The sequence below is a fragment of the Copadichromis virginalis genome, linkage group LG12 (assembly GCF_057382275.1).
Source record: "Copadichromis virginalis isolate Kocher_CV1m ecotype Utaka linkage group LG12, C_Virginalis_male_GT1.1, whole genome shotgun sequence".
In the NCBI taxonomy this organism is placed as follows: Eukaryota; Metazoa; Chordata; class Actinopteri; order Cichliformes; family Cichlidae; genus Copadichromis; species Copadichromis virginalis.
In genome coordinates, this window is record NC_140629.1 from 9,013,853 (window position 1) to 9,036,094 (window position 22,242).

The 22,242-nt window shown below is 39.8% G+C and overlaps 1 protein-coding gene and 1 long non-coding RNA gene across 2 annotated transcripts in view; one reads left to right on the forward strand and one right to left on the reverse strand.

Annotated features, from left to right (window-relative positions):
• The window catches only part of LOC146696500 (uncharacterized), a 50,140-nt gene extending 33,537 nt beyond the window's left edge, over window positions 1–16,603 (forward strand). The window contains exon 5 of the long non-coding RNA XR_014923255.1: window positions 16,380–16,603. This is a non-coding gene — a long non-coding RNA (uncharacterized LOC146696500). The remainder of the gene's footprint in view (window positions 1–16,379) is intronic.
• LOC146696499 (zinc finger matrin-type protein 4-like) overlaps window positions 1–22,242 on the reverse strand; it is a 157,210-nt gene that overhangs the window by 70,778 nt on the left and 64,190 nt on the right. Inside the window, exon 4 of the mRNA XM_085474619.1 lies at window positions 2,684–2,840. Coding sequence (XP_085330745.1) covers window positions 2,684–2,840 — 157 coding nt within the window. The remainder of the gene's footprint in view (window positions 1–2,683; window positions 2,841–22,242) is intronic.

Consider the following 22,242-nt stretch of genomic DNA (forward strand, 5'->3'; position numbering starts at 1 on the left):
ATTACGCTCGTCTAGGAACGGCATTTAGGACTGCAGCTGAGCTGAGGCCGACGCTGGATCCTTGAGTCAGAACTCGTCAGTACTGCCGTGAGCTTTTACGTAACCTCCGCGGAAACAGATCCCCTGCTAACCCTCTGCCTTTTGTGTTACCAGGAATCGGGAGCGGAGTACGCCTCTAAAGTCACGGTGTGGGAATTGGAGTTTTTTGGAGTCGCCACCTTTCACTTCTCACGGACATCTGCACTGTGTGGGATTCAGGGAGAATCACCACGGGACCACAGTGCTGGGATTTTGTATATAGTTGTGTGTTTTTCACCTCCTGTAAATAAATCCACTGTCCTTCACTTAGAGTCTCGCGTTTGGGCCCTGCTTTCACTGTCACTCCACGGTCTGCCATCGCAGCCCGTGACAACTACCTGCCTAACTAACTAAATGTCTTTGGACTGTGGGACCTGGAGAGAACCCACGGAAAGAACATGCAAACTCCACACAGAAAGGCTGATCTGATGGTGGAATTGAAGGCAGGACCTTATTGCTGTTAGGCAACAGTACTAACCACAGACCATCATGCGTACCTTTTGTACCCTTTTCAGGTGGTACTCAACTGTATCTTTGTTGCTCTTGCTGAGGGGCAGATAACCACAGGACAAATCGTGTGTAAAATGTCCACATAAAAAGTTCCATATTTTGTGATAATGTAATAATTTGAAACAAAGATTTAACAGATACATATTCAGAGCAATGACAGCAAGACTGGATAAGCAGTTAAAACATTGATGTATGGATGTTGAAAGCAATTTTATTAAAATATAACACAAATAAATTTTTGGAATCTAATGTGGCTCATATGTGTGTGTGTGTGTATGTATAGTATATGTAAGTAAATACTGCTCCTGATTTCCCCTTCTTGAGTTTTTTGGGAATGAGAATCAACACCTGCAAATGTGAGGCCATGGCCATCAGCCGGAAAAGGGTGGAGTGCCCACTCTGGGTCAGGAACGAGTTCCTGACCCAAGTGGAGGAGTTTAAGTACCTTGGGGTCATGTTCACAAGTGATGGGAGAAGGGAGCGGGAGATCGACAGATGGATTAGTGCAGCGGGCGCAGTGATGCGGACGCCGTACCGGTCTGTTGTGGTGAAGAGAGAGCTGAGTGTAAAAGCGAAGCTCTCAATTTACCGGTCGATCTACGTCCCTACCCTCACCTATGGCCACGAGCTGTGGGTAGTGACCGAAAGAACGAGATTGCGAATACAAGCGGCGGAAATGGGCTTCCTCCGAAGGGTGGCTGGCCTCTCCCTTAGAGATAGGGTGAGAAGTTCGGCCATTTGGGAGGGGCTCAGAGTAGAGCAGCTGCTCCTCCACATTGAAAGGAGTCAGTTGAGGTGGTTCTGGCATCTGACAAGGATGCCTCGTAGGCACCTCCTCGGTGAGGTGTTCCGGGCATGTCCCACAGGGAGGAGGCCCCAGGGCAGACCCAGGACACGCTGGAGAGATTATATCTCTCGGCTGGCCTGGGAACGCCATGGTGTCCCCACGGAAAAGCTGGAGGAGGTGGCTGGGGAGAGGGAGGTCTGGGCTTCTCTGCTTGGGCTGCTGCCCCCGCGACCCGGCCCCAGATAAGCGGAAGACAATAGATGGATGGATGGAGTTTTTTGCATATTAGTCATATTTAAATGCTTCAGATTATCAAACAAATTTTAAGATGAGACAAAGATAACCTGAGTAAATACAAAGTACAATGATGTTTTTAATTGATGAATTCATTTATTAAGGGAAAAAGATATTCAAACCTAATATCTCGTCATAACATCCTTAGCATTTGATGATCTAAAATATTTAACTGTGACAAATATGCAAAAAAGTAAGAAAACAGGAATCAAGTGTTCTAAACAAAGACCATTTTCTTTAATTCTGAGTTGCTTCCATGACATAACACAGTTTCATAAGTCTTATGATTTATTTGTTATGAAGTCTCTGTAGATAAAGTATTGTGTACTTCAAAACTCAGCACAAAGGTAGGCAGAAAAACAACATAAAATTATATATATAATTATAATTATATAAATATAATTATAATTTGTTCCTCATCTCCCTGAGTATGCTACAGGTCTAGCCAGGGGTAGGGAACTCCAGGCCTCGAGAGCCAGTGTCCCGCAGGTTTTAGATCTCACCCTGGGTCAACACACCTGAATCAAATGATTATTTCATTACCAGGCCTCTGGAGAACTTCAAGACATGTTGAGGAGCTAATTTAGCCATTTAAATCAGCTGTGTTGGATCAAGGACACATTTAAAACCTTCAGGACACCGGCTCTCGAGGCCTGGATTTCCCTACCCCTGGTCTAGCCTATGGGCTCCCGCAGTATATACTGACCATACAGCACCCCTTTTTTATTTGTGACATTTTGGATCACTGATCTAAGAGTCTGTCCTATTGCATTGCTCCTAAGCTCAGATACAGTAGGTATGGAAATATAGGGAGAACAGAAAACCCGATCTGTCACATATTTAATTTCACATATACATCTACGAGACTGCCAACACATATCTTGATGGTAGCCTTAAGTACTATAACTTGTCTCTCATTCCTTAATTATTTTCTTCTCAATTATAAATCCCCTTTGAACACATGTAGCTCTTCCATCATTGATACCCATGATGAATTTTTAACAGGGGATATACCTTTGGTTGTGATGGCAGGCTGCTCTCCCAGTAGTAGTTTTAGCCTCTTTGCGTGGATTTTACCCTGGTAGTGTGACTGTGCCACAACCGCTGAGGTGAAGGACATGTTACACAGTGTGCAGCATTTATTCTTGTCCACATCGCCGTCGTCACTGCCCTAGAAAAGAAAAATGCATGATTGAGAACCACATTTATTTATTTTTGAGAGCTTTAAAAATAGGGTTCAAACATGTAATATGCATAACAAAGGAAGAACAGCATATCATTTTAGCACTTTAACACTGAATGGCTTTACTTTGGCTGACTCAACTTAGAAGATAATTCTAACATTTCCTGTCTGAAGGATAGGATCCTGGCAGAATGCAAATAGAGTCAACTCTATCCAATACAGGACCCAAAAAGCAGACAACTGAAGCCTGATAGATTAAGTGAAAAAAAAAAAAAGCAAACCTAAAGAAGAAGCAGTAAACAAAAGGTCAAAAAAAGTACAAATAACAACCAATTCTAAGAACCATAAAGACCAGATCAAGCAACTAGTAACAGAAGATTTCAGTTCGGTTGGGCGTCTGAGAAACTAAGAGATTGGGTGTAGGGCTGGGCCACATTATACCGTTCACAGTAATACCGGCACAATGTTAGGCAACGATATGAAAATGAAATATCGCGATAGAAGATGGGTAAAACGCGCATGTGTAGTGCCTTTGTTTTCATACGCACATGGCCAAAAAAAGCATGGCGGCAACGGAGAATGAGAAGGGAGAAAGCGGATCGTTGAGTGAAGCGAATGAACCAGAATTAGTTTGTAAAAATTTTGCCACTTCAGTGATGTGGAACTGGTTTGGTGTTTGTCCGTCAGATACAAAACAAAGCAGTTTTTTGTAGAACATGCAAGCGGGCCGTCGTTATTGCCGTATTTGTGGGACTAAGGCGCTCGTAAATCTGGGAGTAATCTGGGTCCTAAACTCCGTCTCTTCAGGTCCCAAAGTCAAACAAACCCTGCAGGATCACTGAGAGTTAAAATGTCTAAATTCTTTCATCTTTAATAAAACGATCAGCATTGCTGCTTTACCGGGTGTAACTATGAAGTTTAACATCCAGGCACCCATGAAAACAGAATTTATTACACTTAACGGAGTTAGAAGCTAGCGGAAGTTAGCTCGCTAGTTTCACTAGTTACCTGAGCATGATATAGCATGTTCTGACTGAGAGATTTCTGAAAAATTCAAACGTACAGCTCTGCTATCACTTCCAACATAAATGAAGACAGGAAACTAAACAGCAGTGACGTTTGTAAGGTTACTGAAGTTGGGCTAGCTGGTTTATAATGATGTGCTACGTGATCGCTAGCGACACAGCTATGTTAGCATAACATAAACGGTGAATCTGGAGGAATCAACGCTAACATTTTTCCAAAGTTAACGTGAAGGTTCCTGATGGTTAGAGACAAATGCAATTGCATGGCAGGATGCTGTAAACGGACCAAACTTCAGTCAGGAGAACAACTGAGACAATCCATCCACAATACGAGGTTAGTCATTAATATACTGCAACAACACGGGAATAGAGCAGCTGTGATAGAATACAGCATTAATGAATCAATGGTACAGAAGTGGAAGAAGCAAGAAGTATGAGTTGAATAAAGTTTCATTTATCTGACTGCTTTGTTTAGCTTAATGTGCCTCATAATCCCATGCACCTTATGGTCTGAAAAATACGTATTTGACTTTTTTATTTGGCACACTGCAGTTTAATGTTGCAAAGCACCTCTTTTTAACTTCAGTGGATATTATACATGGTTATGCTCAGGATATGTCAGCCCATTTCTACTGGAAATGCCTTTTGGTTAAACTTTCAGCAAGGAATTTGCATTTGCACAGTTAAATTTTTATATAGCTTTAATACACATAAACAGCTGCTTGTTTAAGTGAAAATACATGAATGGGGTTTTTTTGCGCTAGTACAGTTGTGGAGTTGTATTTTGTCTCGCGTCAATTATATCGTTAGTTATATGCACACTCCATCTTTACAAACTGCACCAAAAACCCATTATCATCAAAAAATGTAGAACGATCCTAGCAGTATTGTTCACCAAGGTTGTGCTACTTTTTTTTTTTTACAGAGAAATGAGGAAGAAGAAGAAGATAGTGTGTTGCCAGTCAGGCCAGGTCACCGAAAGGCTGATATTCATACAGGAGGAAGAGGAGAGAAGAGGGTGAACTTCATGACATCTCTCAAATGTCTGCTCCGGTGCATGGTGCACTCTACCAGACGCAATGCGTGAACAATGAATCTGAGTGTGTGTGTGTGTCTTTTCAGTTCAACTGTCTCAGTCTGAGATGAAGCGAGATAATGAGCTCACTCACCTTCATGATAAATTTACTTCCAAGAGTTCAGTCAGGTAGAGAAGAAAAGCGTTTGGATTGCGACTGGTGGTTCAGGTTTTAGTCTGGAGCATATATGGTAATATTTAAACTAAAATCTGAATTTCAGGGAATGTGAAAGGAATATCTAATAACAGAAAATAATACAATATCAGCAACCCTCTCATTCTTCAGGGTAAATTTATTGCTAAAATTAACCAGTCACCAATTTTTGAGTTTGCCACATTCAATACAATAAGTGTCTTGTTAAAAAAATACTTCAAGCCCCATTGTTTTCTGGTGAAAGATACAGAGAGACCATTATATTCAGCCAGCCGTTGGTGTCCAAAATGCAAATAAAGAGCATGATGCTTCGCAAATGCAAGGTAGTGTAAAACTGCTGACAGCACACAGCTAACCTCGCTCATGGAGACATATTAAAGTATACAGTACGAAACTGCACACATCCATTTTTCCATTTTCTTCCATTTATTCAATTTAGCATCCCAGGAAGTGTTGGTGTCTATTGTGACATTGTAAGGTTACTGTAGTCCTATGTAAGGTCCTATTGTGACATTCCATACTGTTCTCACCCTGTGGCGGGTGAGAACAGTATGAAATTATTATACATTTTCTAATTTATATCTTGAAACCATCTCATGTACAAATACAAAATGTGTGCTTTGTTGCTGCCATAAATGCCATTAGTTCAGGGAGGTCCATGAACCAATGAACATGCTCCATGCACCACTCAGCAGGCCATTTGTAAATATGTGTACAAATGGTTGGTTTTTTGTACTGTTTTTATCAATAAATGTCAGCAACAAAGGACATACAAAGGACATGTGTTGATTTCTCCCTAAGATGGCAAACTGAAACACTGAAACACTCCACTCCCCCACCCCCTCAATCACTCACTGAGTGATTGAGGGGGTGGGGGAGCTGCTAAAAGCGGTGAGCTTCCTTTTGTGTTTCATCTTGATGCATTCTCAATCATCCAGGGAAACAAATCTCCAAAAGTCACCAACTTGGAGTGTTTCAGTTTGCCATCTTAGGGAGAAATCAACACACATGGGTGTATGTCCTTTGTTGCTGACATTTATTGATGAAAACAGTACAAAAAACCAACCATTTGTACACATATTTACAAATGGCCTGCTGAGTGGTGCATGGAGCATGTTCATTGGTTCATGGACCTCCCTGAACTAATGGCATTTATTGCAATTGTCATCTTGCGGGGGGTTTACAGGGTTCCATCGGTAAATGACTGCTGGTCAGCAAACCTGGGAAACCCACAGATAATTGGAACTATGGCACGAAACCGCTTCCAAGACATCATGCAACACCTACGCTTTGATGACAAGTCCACCCGCAGTGATCGAGCAAAGACTGATAAGTTCGCTGCAATTTCCAGTGTGTGGGGATCATTTGTCACCAACTGCATCACGTGCTACAACCCTGGTCTACATATCACCGTTGATGAACAGCTTTTCCCATCAAAGACTCGGTGCTGTTTCCTGCAGTATATTGCAAGTAAACCTGACAAGTTTGGGATCAAGTTTTGGGTGGCTTGCGACCTAAAATCCAAGTACACAGATGCAAAAAAAATCAGGCCACTGTGCGATGTGTTCACTGCTACAGGTACACATGTGGTAAATGCAGACGACAGATACCGTGGCAGTGCCAGGATTGTGAGTGATTGCTGAAAATGTTGAAATGTACTCACTCACTTTTTATCATTATTTGTAAATATGTGTACAAATGGTTGGTTTTTTGTACTGTTTTCATCAATAAATGTCAGCAACAAAGGACATACAAAGGACATGTGTTGATTTCTCCCTAAGATGGCAAACTGAAACACTCCACTCCCCCACCCCCTCAATCACTCACCCCCACTCCCCTCCCTCCAGAATTCCTAGGTAACGACCTAATATACATATGAATGACTAGCCAATTTAGCTTCCACTTCCACCATTTGACTGCTCTCCGGGTTTTATAGGTAGAAAGGTAGAAGCCTGGGGATGCTAGTGTGTGCATTTCACGCTTTGGAGAGGCAGTGTGAAATGAACATGGTGGAGCGACATGTCTGTTACACTCTTTGCTGTGATATCGGGTTGTAATATCGACTACTGAATTAAAAGACTGTATACAAATGAATCTGAATGTCTTTGGCGATGCCATAACAATGAAAAACAGATTTTGTGTTTACTGTTACTTCTGTATTTAGTTAAAGAGCTCTGCAAACCTGAAAAAAATGGCAGATGCACTTAGCTTAGAATTAACGTTAGTTATATTCAAGTAAAATAAAATCAATGCCTTACCTCATTTGATATGTTAGAGTGGTCTATTCTGCTATTGGCATACTTTTTTATTTTCTTTTAAAAAATAATTTGGATAATAGGCAACCTCATTCCCAATGCAAAGTTATAATATAAGGCATGTACACAAACTTTGTACTCATTAAGAATGTTGGATATGAGTCGGGATACAACAGATGCCATTTGTTCTGTCTTTGCTTTAGAGCCGTTAAACAGTATTTCCTTGTTACTCTCAAAGGAACCAGTAGGCTATTTCAGCAGTATTCAATTACCTTCAGCACCACTCAATCAATTTCAATCAGCCAGCCGAAGGACTCTTGTATTCACTGCATTAGCCGGTTGTATACAGAGAAATGTCTTTTCTGTCTAGACGAAGGCACGGTGCATAAATGGAATGGGCTGTAATCATTAACAGACGGTAGGCAGAAAAAGTTTTTTACATTTGTCAATAACTGCACCTTTCACTTCAACTATTCAACAGTATTGGAATACATTATTGAATTTAGTTTTTGAAAAAATAAATAAATGTAAGGTATGTTCAGACGAGGCTTTCTACGCAAATATTGTATGTACACTGGATTGTGTATTTCATTTCACAACTCTTTATTCTTTTCATGGGAAGAATTCTAACTTTAACTTTGTGTACTCAAACGTTTCCAGTTAAAAGTTATAATGAGTTGCTAGGTTCATTCAGAAATTTAAATATGAGCACGACACTGGACAGGTAAAGAGTGACTGAACCAACTCAAAATCAGAAATCTGAAGATTATTTTTCAGCCTGTAATCAAGCTACTCTTTATTTTGTCTTTGCTTGTTAAAACTCCTGAAAGTACATTTCCGTCGCATTTCAAGTGGACAATGTGAGATGTTTAGTTAAATATTTAAAAATGATGCTGGGTCATTCCATGAAAAGTTAGTGAGTCCATCTGACCTCGTCAAACTTTCCTGATTTTATTTATACAACTTTAGTACATTTAAGGTTGTGTAAAATTTTACTGTCATACTATGATTTCTGAGTTTATGGCCCCTCAATTGCACAGAGTTGGGTTGAAATCTGTCACTATTCATTGTGTGTGTTTTATTTATTTCTTCTTAATAGCAATTTTGCCCCAATTTAGCCCCTCGTGGCCTAAATTCAATAGCTAGCCACATGACATGTTCAGGGCAATCTGAAAATCTGTAGCGAAGTAAGTTTTCCTATCCAGTCAGAGTATTATAGTCTAGAGCCAAAATCTTTTTTTTAATTGACTGAAATAAAGTTTCTAATATTATTTTATTATTACCTTAATGTAGCACAAGGTTTAGTTTACCTGTTCTTCTAGGAGCTACTTTTGCTTTCTTACTTTGAGTACATTTCACAGCTGTTTTTTTTTTCACTTTTACTTGAGCAAAGAAGTTTAATAAACTTTCCCTGCAGTATTTTCTAACAGTAGTATACGTACTACTTCAGTACAGAACATCTGTACGATTGCCACCCCTGCCCGAATGCTCCAAACAAAAACAAAATATTTTATTCACAATAGAACACAGAAAACACATCCAGTGTTTACACTGACAAAATGTAAATTTTTTACAAAAATATTAACTCATTGGATTTGATGGCAGCAGAATGCCTAAAAAAAATTGGGACAGGGCCGTGTTTACAACTGTGTAGCATCCTGTGTTCTTTTAATAGTACATAAATATTTGGGAACTGATGAGGCCAGCTGCTCAACTTTTCGGAAATGAATGTCATCCCATTCTTGTTATAAGACATCACAGGGCTGATAACCATTCACATTGGCAGTACTTTAGAACTACCAATTAAGCTAAACCAACAACTTGATTGTTTTGGGGAGGAACATGGAAACGCCACACAAAAAGGTCCAGACAGATGGTGGATTGAACCCAGGACCTTCTTGCTGGGAGCTATCAGAACTAATCACTGTGCTGTCCAAAATTCAAGCACAGTGTTTACCAGATTAGTAATCTCTGCTCATCTTTACTTTTTTTCTTTTTTTTTTTGCCTGTCCCATTTGGTTCTTTAGCCGTCTGAATTGTTGTCTGAAGACCAACAAGGATACCCAATGGATTTATTTTGCCAAATGGATCATCGTGGCATTGCCGTATTGGTCCATTTGATCGACCTTTGTTTTTATTATTTATTTTATTTTATTTTCAGTTGTTACAGACGGGACAGACATAAGTGAGGGATAGGAAAGGGAGAAAGAAAGAGGAAGGAAAAGAAAAACAGAAGGGGAGAGGGACAGTGAGAAAGGGGAAAAAAATAAATAAATAAAATAAAATCTCCTGGATCACCTGTTGAGAGAGAAAGAATAGAAAACAAGCAAAAAAAAAAAATGCAAAGCAACATACTAAACACAACACCATCGCATTAATCTAGCTAAGTGTAAACAGCAGTAAATACTAAATATTCAATGTTGTTGTGCAGCACCAGGACCGACAGCGCACAATGTGCTTTGAAGTAGCAGCCAAGAAAGGTGTAATTTAAGTCTACGAACAGTGAACACCCGTGTGCACACCTGTGTGGATCAGCACGCTTGTATTCAAATGGTTTCCACATGTAATGGTCTGCAAGAGGATGTAGAGAGCCATAGCCCCGTCCCCCAGGGCATGAAGCAGGCATGGAGGAGATCCAGGCCCCAGACATCCAGAGGCCCCAGAGTGCGAGAGCCCAAGGAGGACCACCGGAGGGGCATCCGTGCCACCCTCATGGGAAGGGCTGAGGATCATCTTTACTTCTGAGAAACTTTATAAGATGCTCTTTTTACACTGACCCACCACCAGCCTAATTAGATCTGGGCTGCTTTCTTCATAGCACCACTTAATATCCAGCGTTTTGTTGCCCCATTCCAACTTTTGCTCTGCTGTCACCAAATTCAAAATTATATATTTTTTTCATGATTTGACTTGTTTTCTGTTTTGTTTTCTGTTGGACATCGCCTCCAAGTCTAATAGTCAACAATCTTTCATTGACATTTACAACTCCTCTTTCAAAAAATTCGGACTTGGACTCACATGTTTGCAAATTGTAAGCATTGTAAAGTCACTGCTCTGGTCTACTTCACAAAGCGAAACAGCCAAGCCACTGACCAACCGAAATCCCACAAAGTAGACACTGAGCATAAATTACAGATATATGCTATGGAAATGCACAGCTACAAAGCAACACTGTCTGAGTTACTCACCAAGGATGACATACGACTCATAATTATACTCCAGTGTTCCAAAATGTTTGATCAGTTTGGAAGCATTTGCATACAATCTGTTGAGTCTGCAACATTACATTAACATACATGTGATATTTTGAATTTGACAATCTTTATCAGAAAAAAAACATCCACTGGTTTCCACACCATTAGATACCCAGAAATATCAGTTGAAGGTCATAACTTTTCAACAACACTCACCACCCACATTAACATTAAGCTTGTGCCAACATGACTGTACAAATTGATTCACACAACACTCACATTAATAAGGCTAGTAATGAAGCTAATTAATTGCTTAATGATGAAAACAGATATGCAACAGCAGCTTCTGCACAGACTGTTAAAATCATCTCATGCCCTCATTTTAAAAGAGTTGAGTTCCACATCATCGTGCCCTGTTTTCTTTTTTGTTGTTTTTATGATGAAAGAGAGGTGTGTGGCTCAGACACAAAAGCTTCGCCTGAGAGGAAACTAATGTCATTGAGTGGGAGGTTCTGAATTGCAGTAGACAAACATACAGCGATCTAAATAAGCTGAGGGCAGAACATTAAAACAGCTCAGGAGAAGAAGGTGCCACCGGTTAATTTGGGTTTGTGATTGTGCCATATTTGAAATGGCTGATGCATTAAACACAAACGGATGTGCTGAATAGGGTAGGAAGAATAACAAGAAAGCACGCCTTATACCTAAACGGATCTTTAATGTTAAAGATGTAAGTTTGTCTTCTACTGGGTATAGGCACTTAAGAAATGTGATATGCTGATTATGCAAAAAAAAAAAAAAAAGGAAAAAAATGGTGTAAAAAGTACTGAAAAAAAGTTTTTTTATGACCCTCAAATCAGGAAAAGCAGAATCCAATGCATCTGTCAAGTTAAGCCAATCTCATGCACAATCCCATTTATGCTGAGCCACCTAAAGACATTTCACCACCATACTCTTATCCAAAAATTACACAACATTGAGGTTACAGAAAGGGCAAGTATCGAAGACTTGTGACCCTTGGAGTCTTATGGTTAAAGACTAATATCGATTCCAGACTGCATGACTGCTCGTACACATTCACAAGTGATCAAGCAAAGATATCTAAGTGGAAGTGAGTACAGAGTGTAAAAATATAATTGAAAGCACATTTTGAATTTAATAAATCATGCTCTTTGGGGTTTTTTTAAACTCTCTTAAATGCTTTGATTGAACACCCCACCTTCTTAACCCCTCTTTGGCCCTGGGACCATTTTTGGTCCCAGGGCCAAAGAGGGGTTAACAGTGGGATGGTCTTTTAATGTATCTGACAAATTGCAAATAAAGCCACTGAGTAAACACCTGAATCTGTATTTCCCTTTAACTCTAGATAGAGTTTTAGCTTCCTATATCTTCTAATTTTGGTTTTAGAGCTCAATAATTCCACTGCCATCGATACTATTCTCTGTACACTGCTATTTTTAGAGGAAAACCTACTGTATGCCACTTAAACACTACCTCACTAACAGTGGCTCACTGAGTCATGAGATTGTTTTACTCTCTAAATTTACAGGGCGATAGAGGAAAGTCCAGTCAAAATAAGCCTGGCTGAAAGAAAGCAATTGCAGCTTTTTAGAGAACTGCTCGGCCAAATCATATCCTATGAAACACTGCACCTGGTGGAGAATAAACACTGCCACAAATAGTTTGTGGCCTCGGCATACTCAAAGTGCCACTTTGTCTTTATAAGGACAAGTTGTGATGTCATAATGTTGCTGCACAAAGCATAGCGTACAGCCAGTTGTGGGAAGGTGTAGAATCATTTGGAAAAGGAATGTTGTATCTACTGCAGGTGCATACGATCTAAGCAAAGCTGACTTTATTGTCATTATTGTCACAGCCACAAATGATGTCACAACTGCATCAGAAATTGATGTGCGTGGTCGAACAGACTAAGAAAAGACTTACCAACAGTGAATTGTGTTGCTTTTTAGGCACAATACATAAGTGCACAAAGTAGAAACTTTGTATAGAAGTTTTACATTTTGAAGTTAATCTGTAAATACATACAATTTTTGAAAGCGATTTCTAAAACATTTGCAAGTAGAAACATCTGAAACATCAGAAATTATGTTAAAAAAAGTCTAAACTGGGCTGCATTTCTGATTTGACATGTAGTCATTGGGACAATTAGATTTCTAAACCAGGTCTAAGGTATTGTTACTGTAGATAAACCTCTACAATATGAGACACAAAACACAGCAACCATTCCCTGTCTGCAAGCATTTAGAGAGAGTGGGGAGGACGAACTCCCTACTGCCAGCAGCTGGGGGGTGAGGAGAAAGAGAAGAGAGAAAAAATGAGCACAGAGACACAAAAAATAAACAAACAGATTTCAGGAGAGAGCAGACAGAAGTTACTGACATGCTGTAATGGCACATAAAAACATCAAGAGAGAAATAAGAGAGTGGAGAAGAAATTCTCAATACATCATCAGAAGTTCCTCGTAAATATCCCCATGTTGGAGTTCTTGCTGTCGCTGTGTGTCCGCAGACTTTCCACTGGCTGTTTGTTCTGTATAAATCACTGCTCTCATTTGTGTGTCTGTATGTGTAAAAACCACAACCAGTACAGTCTACATGCTCACAATATTTGACTTTTTTCAATGAATGAGTCAATGCGACTGCTTTTGATGTTCCTCTTGTAATGGTCTGTTATTCATAAGGTCATGTGTTCACCTGTCAGTACTGAATGTCGGTTGTATTTGTTTACTTCTTATATTATATGTGTTTTATGTGTTGTCATTTCTGTTGCCTCCTTGGCCAGGGTTGCATTTTTTTTCTCAATGAGACCTTCAACTAGATAAATGAAGGATATATTAAAAAGGCCAATCTCAGACCTTCTGGTCAGGTAGGACCTGCTTTTCTATCGATTTTTTTGAATGCATCAGTGGCTTCATACCTAACCTCTGAGTACATGAACATGGGCTTCTGTTTTTACTGAAATACTATTTGTGGCGAGCTCTAATGTAGCACAGATCACAACTGCGCGTGTGTGAGAGGATAAGACAAAAACACAGCTCTTCCTCCCACAGTGTGTGATAACACAGAAACACTGCTGCACTCTGAGTCATTCTGACACACACACACACACACACACACACACACACACACACACACACACACACTCAGCACACTCAGCACACACATGTACATTGGCACACACACACACAGAACCTTCCCTCAGCTACCAAGGTAGCAGCAGCAGAGCCACTACTGCACTTAATACACAGTATTTTATAGACATAATGAGCAAATATATTCAAGAAGAAGCAAAAATGCACCACCGGATGGGATGCCTCTTCCAGACTGGAAAGATCTATAATTTCATGGTTAATTAAAACTGGATAAACGAGAAGCTAATTGCAGGGAAATGTAATTAATTAAGCAGTAGGTAGGTGTATGTTGCAGGCTCCCAATCACAGTGGAGACCTGGCTGAGAAACTGTTGTTTCAGGTATGAAGTAGTAATGGTGATGTGACATAAACTTGGGGAATGTGGATAAGGTCAACGACATAGTTTAAAATATCTCATTTTTTTGTATTTCTTTTCTTAAAAAATATAATAAAATTAGCCACCTGAAGCCTGACGAATGCCATATTTCAGCAGCCATGTAGAGTGAAAATATTTCTGTGCGTGTGTGTGTGTGTGTGTGTAAAATCTTAACTCAACAGTGAGAAATAATTGGAGTTCTGCATTGGCAGAATAGAGGGCTGTGCTGCACTCCTCTGAATATGTAACTGATGGGGCCAGGAGGAGAGATAGAGGGAGGAAGGGATGGGGCTGCCTCATTCCTATTCATGTAAGGCATAATAAAATAATCTTTTTGATTTGCAAGCAGTAAATCCTCTCTCCGCTGTCAGTGCTGTGCTGCACATTTTCATCTTGGTTTAGGGGAAGCACTGCCCCTGTCTTGTCTTGGAGCACTGGACTTGTGTTGTTTACTACTGTCGCTATATCACAAATGCCAAGGCTGCAACACGCTCAGCCTCACAGAGACTCTGTCTCAGATGCATGGAGTCAACAAGCTGCACCGATCCTTGAGGCGATAGCCTTGAGCTCTGGGAAACCTGGACTGGATTGGCGTGATTCTGGTGCGGATAAACACCGTATAATGCCTGAGCTAAATCTGGAGGTCAGGGAACACTCACTGTTCATGTGCATCTCCCCTAAGGCGCGCACAGAAGAAATAGGGCAGCCAAGTACAAGGGTATCCCAGCTAAAAAAAAAAAAGGATTAAAAAAAGGAATTGCTCCCAACATAGCTGTGGACAATGCAGTCTATTGCTGCCAAGCGGAGCATACAGGGGAGCACTAAGCTGGGCTGACACAGTAGTCTCTGCTGCACATGATAAAATGACCTTCACATTAAACAGAAGGCAGGGCCAGCAGGAGCTGAGAATAAACCCTGACTGGTCTTCACTGGACGATGCATCACGAGGCAGCAACGAGAATTCGAGTTTTGGGGCCTCACTTTTTACTGCAAGAGCATATTGTGCACGTCGGCACGAAGCAGTTATTCTTACTCATTGGAGGTTTTTTGTGTGAACAAGATCAACATCTCTAAATATAGAATTGAATTTGTGAGCATCATTTGCACTGATAATTATCACAAACGAGGCTGCGGCTGGGTCTTAATTTAACCAGTCTATTCTGCATATAGTAGCGTTTTTCTTAATTTAGTTATGCAAAATTATGATTAATGATTAAAAGTGCCTTCAAAAATGTCCCCAATCCACTAACAGTAAACATGAGAAGATAACATGAAAAAAGTCTGGTTTGCTCTCTTTAAATTTTACTCACATATTATGATTTGGCAAAGCCTCTGGATCTTACTAGGTCACTGTTTGCTAAACTACAACTAGATTCCTTTTGAGGTTATTTCCCTTCCAGTGGAGAACAGCAGAACAGAAACAGCAGGATCATTTGGCCACTGCTTTCTTTGTGTGTGCAATGGTGTGTTAGAAACAAAACTGCCAAAAAGAAAAAGAACAGACAGCTCCTTTAGAACGTGTACCTATTGTTTTTGACAATAACCTCGTATTTGAACCTCCCATGAAAAAACATGCTATAAAATGAAACATGTTTGATTTGGTCGAAATCAGAAACAAACTGGCTCCCAAGCTGTGTTTTTTTTAAAAAAGAAATTTATGAGAAACACATGCAGAATGGCACTTTTATACACAATCCCTTACAAAAACAGGCTTATACATAAACTTAAACTTAAACAACTTGACGATATGATTATTAAAAAACACGAATGAGTGCCAGTCCCTGTGTAGCAGCTGTTATGTTGCTATTTTGTCACAGGCTGAAGACCGAAAGCCGCGGCAGGAGTCAAGATCTGCAGTTAGCGTATCTGAGAGTAACAAAGTTACTCACACACACGCACACACACACACACACACACACACACACACACACACACACACACACAGGAGGATTCAGTCCAGATATATTGCTAGTTCACATACAATTAAAATAAACACACAAATAATCAATGAGTAAACAAAATATGGTTAGTAGGGTTTTTAAAAAAAAAAATACTGATACATGATATTAATCAATCCTCAAATTACTACTGAATTATGACACTCCAACAACATCGATCCCAACTCTGCCGTCTTTGTCTCCTCCAGCTGACTCTATTAAGAAGTTATCATAAATCATAAAACCTAATTTTAACATTAGCCATTTAACACATTAGTCACCTGTTATCATCAATGTATCATTAATGGCAAGAGGACTGTAGCTAGAGAACAGAGTAATAATTGAGCTGTGACATTACAGACCAATGAAGAACCGGGAGGGTTTCTGGTTGGGCCGAACAGCGGGGGAACCGTGGCTGAACTGAGCAGAGAGCCCCGAGTGTGGAGACCCAATCTGAGCAAATATAGACTGACATCCGGACCAGAGCAGCTGAATCAGACGAGCAGAACTGAGGAGGTAAAGAGCTGGAGAGTAAGGTGGAGCAGTGTGAACGCTGGATGAGAGCGAGACGGCAGGCAGATGTGGAAAGGATGATAAACTTTAACGTTTCAACTTGTATGATCATTTATTAAAATCTGCTTCTCATTTAGTTGTAGAGTTTGTGATTTTGTGAGTTTAAGTGTGATTATTATTCAAAGTTATTTTGTAACTTTTCAATAATGCTATATTTTCTACATTAATTCAATCACATAAAATGTGAATTATATATAACTTAAATTCTTAAATCTAAAATCTTCATGAAACCTAACTTATAATAGGGAAAAATAGTTTCAAATAAACAGCTTTTTCAAGCAGTGACTTCTTTGGCATTACTTCTGTTGTTGCAGGATGGAGTAAAGATCTTCTCTATATCAAAAATGAGTTTTAAGTATTTTCCTGTGTGTCGGTATAAAGTTTTAAACTCTAGTATCGTAGTCGTACGAGACCATCAAAACACACGCACACCCATAATTACTAGCATACACAATTAAACATGGGCAGTCAGATGGTGAGCATTAGTTTGACAGAGCACAAATTAAAAAAAGTAAAATCCCTCAATAAATCTGCTGAGGGTCAGCAAGACTGCTCATGGAGCTACACTTTTAGACTAGTTGCCGCAAGAAACTTCCCCCCCCCCCCACACACACACACACACACACCACACACACACACACACTCGTATAGGGTGCAAGATCGTCTCAGTTCATACAGCAAGTCAGAAAAATATGCAAGAGGAGGAAAGTCTCTGACATTAGTGAGTAAACTTAGTACTTTTTTTTAACCAACTAAAACACATCAGCATTGATCTATTACATCAACCGTGAATTACCCAGGAATAAGACCACATCATGACCAACACCAGAGCAGCTACACTTAAATCAGAACTATGCAGACAGTAAAAAACATCAGCAAAAAAGCAACCAACACTGAATTATCTCCACGTTTTACAGCAGGTTTGTGTGTTGCTTTTCTCTCAACTGTCATTGGTATAATATGGACATATGGACTCAGGACCAATTTGAAATCCAGAGGAAAAGCCCATCCAGTAAACCCTGTGAATCTGACTTTCTTACTGCAAGGCAACAGTGGACTGCACCTCTGTGACAGCAAAAACAGCATCTAAGGATAACTGTCATTTGCCTAGCTGACATCTCTTTTATGTAGCCATGCCAGGTGGTGACTGTTAATGGAGAAGGTCACATATAGACAGAGAAGGGTTAAGTAGTTAAATCGGTAGAAGCACACGAGTGTATGTGTTTTAAATTCTTGAGCTCTTCATTCCTTCAAAGGTCAGCACTGGAAGAGTAGTTTAATGTTGGTCAATAGCACAAACTCAGGTATTAAAGTCTGTTAAACTCAAAGTGAAAACATTATTAAACTATCACATAATTCATTCAAATAATTAGATTTTATAGCAAAGCAAGTGTTGCTTGCAGTTTCCTAACTAATCTATACACCTTTTCTATACAGGTTAGTCCCATTGAGACTCAATGTCTCATTTACAAGAGATCCAGGTGTACTGTACTGGATGCAGATTTAACTGCATTCAAAACTTTGACAAAGGGAAAACTGTTAGGACATGACGAATGCATCACAGCATATCAGAAATGAGCAGCAGCTTTCCAATTCACAGTCTCCACATTCTAGTTAAACAGAAAGAAGCCTCAGTCCTGAATCCTGTAGCTTTTTGTGGCTCAGCTCTCTCAGACTAGATAACTGGGAGCTATAACGCTCTTCTAATGGCTACCCGAAGCTGGCTCCAGAAGTGTTGATCCCCAAAGCCTGTCAAGAAAAAAACGAGCAACTCCAGCCACGAAAATAACTGATCTGGAAAGGGACTGAGGGAAGAGTTAGAAAAAATCTTATCAACTGCAGCTCAACTCGTGGAATGCAAGTTTCCAGTCTCATATTAGGCACGGAAGTTAACATTATGGATCATCACTTTACATCCTAATTCAGACAAGGTTTTGTATGACACACACAAAAAAAAACCAACTCTAGAGATTTAATATAACAATCTGAATGGTCTTCCATAAAGCTTATTGATTGACACGTTTGACAAGCTCCATCATCTGCAGCCTTCACCGTCTCTTCACAAGGTTAAATGATTCGCTCCTTATCCTTGCCCAAGCTTTTCACAATGTAATGTAATTGTGAACAGCAGGTTCACACTGTGAAGGACCCAGCAGAGGGACTTGGAGGATATTCTGATTAGTTACACAAGCTCTGCTGTGATGATTGCATGGCTAATGCTTTAAATGAAGTGACTTATTTACCCAGAAAGCGTCCACTGTTAAGTCTGTCATATCACTGATGAGGTCCAGACAAATTCTAAACAGATTAAGCAGGTCTTAATTGTAATAAGCCTGATCTGCACGCTGCTGTATCCACCATCACACAGACTTTGTGCGTTCTCACACATACCTCTTTCCAGAAAGTCTTAGAAAAGTTCAGGCTGCACCGCATGTGTGAAAACTGTGTAAATCTGTTTCTGCTATCTCTGTTCTCTTTAACGTTCTTTGGAATCCTTCAGCAGAACTCCTCACAGGCCACCGAAGCAGCTTGTTGTGCTCAAAGTCCAGTAAAGTCAAAACACTTAAAAAAGTTTTCCTTTTGCTGTACGCACAATTGTGCAGCTTGCCAAGAGCGGCCAATAAGTGTTGGAATTTGGAACAGTACTTTCAGGAGACTTTACTGTTCCACAACTTGTGTGGCCAATTATCTGAGCTAATTTAAAAAGGGTTGAACCGTCTCCAGTTTGAAACCTACTTTTCAGGTATTCTTCCCTTCCTGCTTTCTTAGAAAAGAGCTTTGCACAGGGGTCTGGTGCAGAGATGTTATGCGGTTCTAGTCAACACTGTCAGCTCTCTTACACCTTCCTGTGGAACAGAAACGCTTTCTCCCCCCCCCTTTTGTTTTTTTTTTTACAACCATTGTTTTCCGTCTTTTTGGAGGTTCAGATAGTTCACTGCTCTCACCTCTTGGTTCTAGCCTTCATTCTGCTGGGCTCTGCTTTCTGCACGGTGAGGGGTTTTTGCTAAATCCCTCCCCGTCACTGGGCATAATGGACCACCCCCCTTACAGAGCAGAAATTCACACTCATCCCTTTTCCAAAGAAGCACTGAGGATGTTTAAAATGTGGAAGCAGTTTAGGGAGAGAAATGGAGGAGTCTAGTCTCGGTTCCACACTGAGGGGAGCTGCAAATACATTTAGGCAGGTGAAAAGGCATCATCCTCTCCTCATTTCATTCTTCAAACAGCAGAAGATTGACATATCACTTTTCAGGCTTGATAGATTCCTAACACTGAGGTGCCCTTTTGTTTACTCAGCTTTGTGTTCCATAGCCTGTGTGCATTTATCCTTTTGTGCTAAGCAGTAAAGTGATATCTAACTGCTCTTTCTGAAGTGTTTCCAAGTACAGGTATGATTTAGAATACTGTTTCCAGACAGAAGAGGTTAAAAGTACTGAATCATTGTTCCATAAAATTAGAGAAAAAATACTTTGTGTCCAAATGTTATTCATCTACAAAAACATAAGAAAAGGCACAAATGACAGCTGCACAGCTTCCACTGTAAACCAAGACGTGAATCTGGCATCTGCAACTGAATCTTGATTTTCTTCATAACTGTATGAAGCTTTGTGTTTCCACATCACAGTAGTAATAAAATAAAAGCACAGTGGTGACTCAGAATCAGAAGCAAAACAAAACATGAGGTCACCATCATCTTTATTACTAACATTGTGGATTGGAGTGACTCAATTTAGAGAAAACTAACTGCAGCAGAAAAAAATAGTCTTAAAATATAAACAAGCTTGATTTGAAGCTCATGGAAGGGGAAGATCAATGAAGGAGCTTCTGATAACTTGCCATGCAACTGTACAGGAAGTCCAGCATGCTTGATGACGTTTCCTATCTTCCACTGTGATGGGTTACCTCTTTAGCTGCCATCAGGAACCACCAACTCACCATCTTGCAAAGTTATTATTGACAGATTTACAGAGTTGGTGAGACAACTGACGATTTCTGCACAAGCTGCCAGATTAGCAGCAACACTGAGAGGCATCCTGAAATGTTCTCTAATTCGGATCATAGTTCTTTTTAACATTTCTCTTTTCAGCTTTTTTTTTTTTTATATTATGAGAGAATGTTTTCAAATTATGATATCTGCTCCTCTTATTCATAATAGCATAACTTTACATTAAGTAGTGACTGACATTTAGGAGCAACCTGGTATTTATTTCAAATACTTGGAAGCAAACATTACAGACAATAAATAATATATTCTGTGCAAGTGGTGCTCCACCTGCTGTTTAGCTAAGGTGAATATGTACTAATCAAAATATGCAAATAAGAACATTATGCTCTTGTATTATTGGCATGTGAAGCAGATTTCTAATGCACGGTCTGAAATACTTTAATTATTCTTATGCTTTTCTCATGTTATGCTGTGCGTTCTAATACATTTTACATTTCAGCTGCTCATTAACACAAATAAGTTCTTGGCTCTTGACTAGAATGTAACTTTTATTATTTTTACAATTCTGTTTCTGCATTGATACCTACTTATTTTAATAAACTACATGCTGTACATATGCCATCTTATTTTTTTTAAGCTGCAACAAATTAGCAGAATGGAGTTCTGCTATTGTCCATGTGATCCCACTATGAACTTAAACCTCCAGAGGCCTTTTTTTCTGTCCCTGGTGCTTCCTCGCCATGCAGCTGATGTAGTGTATGTATACACTATTAGAAATGTGTGCAAGAGTGCAATCTGCTGCACATTGCCCAAGGAGAGGTCAAGGCAATGAAGCATAAGACTGCAGTCACTTCTTGTTCAGTCAAGGCAACGCTGGACACCTGTGCCATCTCCAGTGTGATTGCTCCATCTACCCACCAGGATATGGTGGGAATGCTTGAGGCCTGATTTAATGGAAACTGGCAGTTGAATAAACTGGCAGGCTTACACCAGAACCGTCCAACCAATTGCAAAACTCTGCGCACATGAATGCGTATAATGAATATTGGCTGTGTTTGACAAAGTAAAGTGGTGGAAATTTTATGGAACGGAATGGTTGTAAGTGTGCCTGTCAGTCCACCAGACTGTGAAACACATTTTTATATCCATGGGTACATACTAGTTTAATTATAATGTAGTTTAATTATTACAGTGCATTATTTATGCAGAATTGGTCCCTTTCCTGATTTCTTATTTTTTCCACATTCTCCACTCTTATGTTTCTGATCATAAAAATAAATGTTATTATTAGACAAAGATAAGACAATTATATACAAAATGCAGTTTTTAAATTAAGCTTTTGTATATTAAGGGAAACAAGCTATACAAATCAACCTGGCCCTGTATGAAAACGTTATCCCTCCCCCTTGTTAAATCATGAATTAACCATATTGAAAGCTGAAAGCTGAGTTTCACACCCAGGCCTGATTACTGCCAGACCCGATGAATCAAGAAATCATTTTCATAGACCCTGTCTGGCAACATGAAGTAGGTTAAAATATCTCAAAACGCAACACATCATGCCATAATCTACAGAAACTTAAGGGTTGTTTAGAAACAAAATCATTGACATATATCATCCTAGAAAGGGTTCCAGAACTTTGGGATGCCAGTAAACCACGGTGAGAACCATTAGCCACACTGGATGAAAACTTTGCACACTGG